The sequence below is a fragment of the Aplysia californica genome, unplaced genomic scaffold (genome assembly GCF_000002075.1).
Source record: "Aplysia californica isolate F4 #8 unplaced genomic scaffold, AplCal3.0 scaffold01282, whole genome shotgun sequence".
Lineage (NCBI taxonomy): Eukaryota > Metazoa > Mollusca > Gastropoda > Aplysiida > Aplysiidae > Aplysia > Aplysia californica.
In genome coordinates this window covers 103558-111314 of record NW_004798552.1, presented here as the reverse complement: position 1 = coordinate 111314, position 7757 = coordinate 103558, and the positions used below count along the sequence as shown (strand labels likewise).

The window sequence follows — 7757 nt, the reverse complement described above, 5'->3', positions numbered from 1 at the left end:
GAGAGAGAGAGAGAGAGAGAGAGAGAGAGAGAAAGGGGAGGGGTGAAGTGAAGCAGGGAGGGTAAGGGGGAGGGAGGGAAGAGAAAAAGTGAAATTCTTCAATCGGAGGTTCCATTTCCTACGCAACCTTTTTGTTGAAATGACCAAATCAGACCCCCCACCCACACCCACAAAAACGATAGCAACAAAGAAAAACAAAACAAAGCAAAACAAACCAAAAAAACCCGCAAGGACTTGGGCTTGCCAAATGTCTTCTCATTGTTCACTGTAACGTTTTATGCAGGTTTGAAAGACCAACTCTGGTGGGGTTTGCTCCTTCATTCCTATCAAACATCAATCATCTTTTTCTCCCCTCCTTCTTTTTTGTGTTTGTTACTCTCTTGTAACACCTCTAATCTTCCGGCGTTCATAACATGACTTTATGCAGTCGCGAGCGCCGTAAAACGTCTACTAAAACTAAATTACTAAAAACTCAAGATACTTTATAGCCAACTTATGATAACACCTTAACGCGAGCATCATCTACATTAATTTTCTCTTCTTCAATAGGTCATCACGTTACCATGGTGATTCAACGCGTCACTTCCGGCCTGACCAAAGATGTCCTGTACATCGGGAGTGCCGTCCCTTTGGAGACCTCGGAGGGTCTGGAAGCCGTCCAGATGCCGCTTCGAAGCCGCTACCCGGTCGAAAACGAAGAAATGCTGCAGGGCATGATGGGAACACTGGAGGTTCTCCCGGAGGGCATACACCTCAAGTTCAAGGACGACAACAAACTCGTTATCCTGTTCCCGTACTCGTCCTTGACCCTGTGCGCGGCCGTCAGGTGTATCAAGGTCACGAACACAGCCACGAACGAGACTGTGCCCAGATTCGTGTCTCTGAGCTCGCCCGAGGCTGGAGGCGCCAACAGCAACAAACCGGCCATCTTCACGGCGATAGCTCGGCGCTCGAAGGGACGCCAAATTCTGGAGTGTCACGGATTTATCACCATGTCCCCCCGAGACGCGCTGGATCTGGTGCAGTGGGTCTCCATGTACGACCGCAAAGCCAAACACGGAAACTACGCGACGGTTGGAAGTAGCGGCATGGGCCAACAACAGGCAACCTACGAGGCTGCTTCGGCTAAAGGGGATATGTCCTTCCGCACAGACACAGCCTCGACTCCGGGTTTTCCCGTACAGCTAGCGCCGGGAGCACCTGCGAAGGCGAATGTCCCGCAGGACTTCATCAATGAACCGCCCAGACAGGGATATTTCTACTCCACAACGTCTGCTCAAGTGAAGAAATATTCCTTGCAAAAGTTTAGCGGTGGAGCAGGGGCGGGGATGGGAGGAGCAGGAGCTTCTACAATGGGCGGAGCCAGCACAATGATGAGAGGAGGAGGAGGAGGAGCCACGATGGGCGGGGCTAGTGCCATGGGGATGACAGGTCCTCCCGGGGAGGAGTTTCCACCCGGAGCCCTGCACTTGCCCCCTGGCGGCGGCGAGCAGTTTGAAAGCCGGCGTCACGGCTACGCAGCGTCCACCTACTCAGCGCCCGCCTACTCCGCGCCTAGGCCACGCCCTCCCTTCATGGTCCCCGTGCGACATTACCGGCCTGTTCCCATGGTAATGAGACCGATGATGATGCCGCCCCCGCCAGCACCACACCCTGCCATGTACAGCATGGCACGCCCTCGCTTCTTCTCCCCGCCCCCTGCCGTAGAAAGGGCCCACCCCGTCCCTTACGTCATCGCCGCTCCTCACCACCCACCCCCAGGTTTCTACGAGCGCCCGTCAAGGCGTGGCTCCGGGGGCTCCTCCTCGTCAGACAGATCCTCTTCGCCAGACTCCCCAAGGATGAACGGCAAAACCTCCAAAAAGAATGGATCCCACGCCCACCACAACCACCACCACCACCACCGACACGACGACGACTCCAGCGAGTCCAGCTCCCGGCCTCGAACCCCGACCGCCGACTACGACAGCAGTAAGGGAGGCAGAGTGAGCCGACGTGAGCAGCACTATATGCGCCAGGGCTACACCACGCGCGAGCGACACGGCTCCCCCACGCGCAGTGCTCACGGCAAGGGTTTCCGCGGGGGACCCCCTCGAGGCTATGTCCTCGTGCCAACGCCCTACAACCAGTACCCGCCTGGTCATTTCCCGCCCGGCCACTACCCCCCTACCATGGTCCGAGCCAGGTCGGTGCCCCCTCACGGAGAGAGAGGATCGTTGAACAGAAAGGAGAAAAAATCCAAGAAGAGTAAGAAAGATCGTAAGAAGAAGAAGAAGGGCAGCAGCAAGCGAGAAGAGAAGGAAGAAACCGCGGCGTATGACGGCTTGAGCGACGGGGTCACCGGGTACACTTCCGAGCTGGGAGGAGGCCCAAACCAACCTCGCGACTTCCGGCGCACTGAGAACCAGTTCCAGCACGAGCGAGCTTTCTCAAAGTCTCTGGCCGAGGAGATCCGGAAGTCGACCAAAGGAGGTCAGAACGAGGTCAACGCTTACTCGTACTTGGGTGACCAGCAGAATGAGGGACCCCTGTTCTGAGTGGACTACTAGGCAGAAGATATTCGGAGACGTCTCCGGCGAGCTCCCAGGAACTATTCGGAGATGCACTCCCGCACACAGATGCACTGCTTTGGGGAGTCAAACTGTGTATTGTTTTGCTGTAGATCACACATATAGCCACTAAAACTGTTACAAATCTTTTATTTTCAAGACAGTTTCAAACCTAACTGTAAAACATCAATTAATTACTTGGTCTAGAGGCACAAAGCATTTCCATTGGTCTATCTTCGTTGGAGACGTCTTCGAATAGACACTGCGGGACTACTACTGTTTACAGGTCTACCTACAGCCCCCGAAAACTACGTCAAATTTCTGTTAATCGCTGGCGGCCTGTTCGACTGCTCTTAGCCCAAGAAGCAAATTGGTCGCTTTTAAGGACAAGCGGGCTAACCCAGATTTTGGGGGTTTCCAGAAATCTTGACCCATACAAAAAATGGGAATTGCCTACCTATAGGAAAAGTTTGGTGTCATTGGTGTGTATATTTGTTTGGTTATAGAGAAAACTATCTTTGTCTTTTAAAGAAACTGAACAAGAGGCAAAAACTTTACCTTCGATTTTATCCAAACAGCATTTTTCGGCATAGCCCCCCTGTGCTTAAAAACGACCAATTAAAGTTACAGGAGAGAGAAAGAGAGGAAACTGTTTCATTCTCCTAAATATTGTACTTAAATCATTCATCTATTCTTGCTTTTTTTCAATATTCAGAATTTCTATTTCGACACTGCTGAATGGAATGAGAAACTGTAATTTAAAAAAAAACGTCTTCTGAATTTTGGTCTTAGAACATGTGAATTGTGGGCTGACGAAATTCAGTGAACCGGGAAAAAAGGATCTAGGGCATATTATAGACTGATGGATGGAGATTCCAGAATGTTCCTCAACTCCGTTCAGGTCAGATTTGTCTCGAGGGAAGAAAAAAATTGCTTCGTTGCACAATTTCACTCGTCGTGGACCAAGGATGTTTTTTTTTTCTTTCTCTCTCTTCCATTCTCGTGGTTTTTTAAAATCCTTTGATGGAGAGGATGAAATTAATGATTCTTCTTCTGGATTTCTTGATAGTTTTTTTTAATGTGAGAAGGAAATTCTGAACCTACATGTTATTCAGCTACAGATGCTTATTTTTTATACTTCATCATTCATCTGGATTTGAAAAAAAAACCCCCCTAAAAACAAACCCTTTGTCTGAGTGGAAAAAATTCTTGTTATTGTTTGTTTGTTTTTTGTTTTTTTCAAACGTGAAAGCTATTTATTTTATTCATCATGTTCAGAAGTTTTGATCTTGAAATTTATGGACGTTGGGAAGATATGAAATACTCACCCCAGCTTTCATTTCAAACCAGGACGGAGTGGGGAACAGAGGATGTTAGTTTTAGTTGAGGTTTTACGGCGCTCGCAACTGCTTAAGGTCATGTGAGCGCCAGGAGATTAGAGGTGTTACAAGAGAGTAACAAGCATAAAAAAGAAGAAGAGGAGATAACGACGATAGATGTTCGATAGAAGAGAAGGAGCAAACCACACCAGAGCGCCCGCCAACCACGCAAAACGGAGGATGTTGTTGGACTGCTTATCCGGTACGTCTTTCGGAGCTGACGTCACAGGTGGATTAAAAATATGGACTGCTTGGAATGCCGGGTAAAAACCATTTTCAGAATTACTTCTATGGTCGCTTTTAAGGGCAAGCGGGCTGACCCAGATTTCAGGGGTTTCCTTAAATCTTGACCTACTCCAACATAAATGGGCATTGCCCTACCTACAGGAGAAGTTTTGTTTTCTTGTTCGGTTATAGAGAAAATTTTCCTTGTCTTTTAAAGAAACTGAACAAGAGTCCAAAAGCTTCACCTTCGATTTTCTCAAAACAACATTTTTCGGGACACCTCCTTTGTGCTTAAAAGCGACCATATATATTATTAATAATATAATAATATGTACTTTAATTTCATACGTTGACCTCATGGACGAGAGTGTGGGAGACTGGTATGGTAACTTTGTGGTCAAACTTAGTACCCTTCTCGTGATCCCAAGCTAAAGCTACTGCGTTTGGATTGATGGAGATTTGTATTTGTCAATTTTGCTGAAACAACAGACATTCTGTGTGTTATATTTACAGTATATTATGTTATGTGTGAGTGGAGATGGTGGAGTCAGAAGCTAAGTTTATCAACATTATTGTTTTTGTTTTTTCTGGACGCTTTTTACAAGGCAAGAGACACCTGTGTTCGAATCCCCCACAGGGAGTAATTTAGGATCTATTTGGAGTGTTTTTGTTTTTTAAAATCTTTTGTGAATTACTTTTTGTGGGTGGTTGGCGGGTGCTCTGGTGTGGTTTGCTTCTTTTTTTCAACCTAACATCTATCGTCCTTATCTCCCTTCCTTCTTTTTTGTGTTTGTTACTCTCTAGTAACAAAACCTCTAACCTTCGGCTCTTAATTTTGCTGGTTGTTCTTTGGTTAGGTTTGTCTTTTTTGGGTGGGAAGAATGTGGGGTTTTTACTTTAAAAGGGGAGGGTTGGGGGAGGGGGGGGGGCTCAACCCAGAGGTCTGAGTCTGGGCAGCAGCTTTACTTTGTTGTTGGATCAGATGTAAACTGACTTACTTACTACCCGTTACGCCATCTGGCGTTTAGGGCAGGAGCAAAGGATCCCCAGCACTGTCTGTTTTGGGCCATCTTGGTCAACGTCCCCCACGAATGGTTCCAGGACTTCATTTCAAACTCTACTGTGCGTCTCCAGGTCACTTTGGGTCTGCCCCTCTTGCGATGTCCTTCAGGTGTCCAGAGGACGGCAGTCTTTACAATAGAGTCTGGGTCTCTTCTCAGAACCTGCCCAATCCATCTCCATATTCTCCTTGTTATATGGCGCTTAAATGACCAAAATTGTGTCGATAGTGCCGTAAAACATCTACTGAATCAATCAATCTCCTTGTTATTATGAACAGATAAAAGGCTGAACGTGATATCGTAAGACCTGCTCGAACCATGTACACTTTTTACACGTATGCAAATGAAGCTACAGAAAAGTAGCCAGTCGGCTGTGCGATGACAAATTATTCATAATGACGTCATCACGTTTTATTGGCTGTCCCTATTCTCTCACGTGGTTCTCTTCACTCTGGTGCTGGTGAAGTTTTTGAACATAGATAGATTGTTTCCAACACGCTACATCAGAATTACAAAGTTCTGTCTGACATTTTTTGCCGTTTTCAGTTATTAAGACCATGAGGTCAGAGACCAAATTAATGTTTTATCTGCTCTATCAAAATCGAAAGATTGTCTGGAGAGTCGTTATCAAGATATTCAAAAAATTGTGAGGCAGCGTGGTAGAATCGGGCTCTCGTCAAAATAATCAAAGTGAAGAAACTTGCATTCAGATTTTTGTTTTTTTGGCTCAACACCTTTTAGACCTGCTAAAGAACTCATTTATGTGTGGATTTTTTCTGAAAAAAACGTTGATTAAAGGAACAGAAAAATGTAAATTTTTAGTTACCACAGACTCTTTAGCTAAGGAAATAACTAATCTTTGGCGGCCATTTTCTCACTAATTTTACCTCTGAAAACAGGTGAACCCCACCTCCTTCTTTCGCAAACATCTCGACTTGTATCCAAGATAAATGGATATTTTTTTCATCCATATAAAGACAAGTAAACAAGCTTTAAGATGATACCAATAACTCTACATGCCCAAAAATTGACGGGAGCCTGATTCCATCCCGCTGACTCACAATTGCATTCGGAAAAGTTTGACACCTTGAGAAACTCAAACGTTTTTCTACGTCAAATTTCTCAAAACTAGGTCGTGAGCAGGTTGAACTTTGTAATTATAGGGTAGCCGTTACAGTTAAATTTGTTTTGTTTGTTTGTTTGTTTGTCTGTCTGTTTGTCTGTTTGCTAGGGTGTTGATGCAGTTCTTATTCTGGTGTTTTGTTTTTGTATAACATGTTATTTTCCCATCATGGCGTCCTGTGGATCGGAGATGAATGTGTGGGTGGTTGGCGGGTGCTCTGGTGTGGTTTGCTGCTTCTTCTTTCCTATCAAACATCTATCGTCTTTATCTCCCTTACTTCTTTTTTGTGTTTGTTACTCTCTTATAACACCCTGTAATCTTTGGCACTTATATGACCTTATTGTGTTGCAAGTGCCGTAAAACTCTTACTAAAGCTAAGGAGATGAATGTGACTTATGCAGCCTTGGATTTGTACAGCAAAATAGGAGGCGTTGAAAATGATTTCAGCTCGGTATCACAAAAGATCGCTTTTAAGGACAAGCGGGCTAACCCAGATTTCGGAGGTTTCCAGAAATCTTGTCCTACACCAAAAGTGGATATGGCCCCTACCTATAGGAGAAGTTTGCTTTCATTGGTGTGTATATTTGTTTGGTTATAGAGAAAACTCTCATTGTCTTTTATAAAAACTGAATAAGGGTCCAAAATCTTTACCTTCGATTTTCTCAAACCAGCACTTTTTGGGATAGCCCACTTGTGCTCAAAAGCGACCTAGTATTCCCAAGATTGAACTTTTTGTAATGACACTGAGCAGGGGTTTGGCACGCACATATTTATGGCTACCAAAGACCTTACTGTATAACCCCCTTGATGGCTACCTACAGAATCATGTTGATCATATCATGGCTAGGCTACTCACTGGATCATCTTGATTGGTCAAGCTCTAATAAATCCTGCCGAACAAACTGTCTTGAATGTGTCGTAAAGCATACACTCAAACAAACAGGCAAACACATAAACAAACAAACAAACAAACAAGCAAGCAAGCAAACAAAACCAGTTTAAAAACCTTATGATCAAATTGTCATGAATGTGCCGTAAAGCATGTACTCAAACAAACGAACAAGCAAACAAACAAACAAACAAACGCACATAACCTTTCTGAAATGATGAACCTTATCTCTGAAGAAGGTTTCCGTCTACGAATTGTAATATATATAATAATAATAATGTCGGTATTTTAAAAAAAATATTATAATACACCAAGATTAATTCCCCACTAAACGTACGTATGTTTGAACTGTTTATGAGAAGAATAAAATGATGCACACGTACAGAATTATCGCTTGTTGATATAACCTGGCTGGTACATACGTCGTTTTACATGCAGTGTATCTCCCCGTCATTTAATATTATAACATTGTTGCTCTGAGACGCTATATCTGCTAGTTTGCAAATACATATTATTACTATTATTATTATT

General features: G+C 44.6%; 1 protein-coding gene across 1 annotated transcript; it reads left to right on the top strand.

Moving 5' to 3' along the window:
• Window positions 1-548: 548 nt before the first annotated feature.
• Window positions 549-2736, top strand: LOC106013792 (the record flags this gene model as incomplete). Its single annotated transcript, XM_013090443.1, is given in 1 exon segment — window positions 549-2736. A coding segment is annotated over 1 exon segment (1974 nt). The 3' UTR covers window positions 2538-2736.
• Window positions 2737-7757: the final 5021 nt, after the last annotated feature.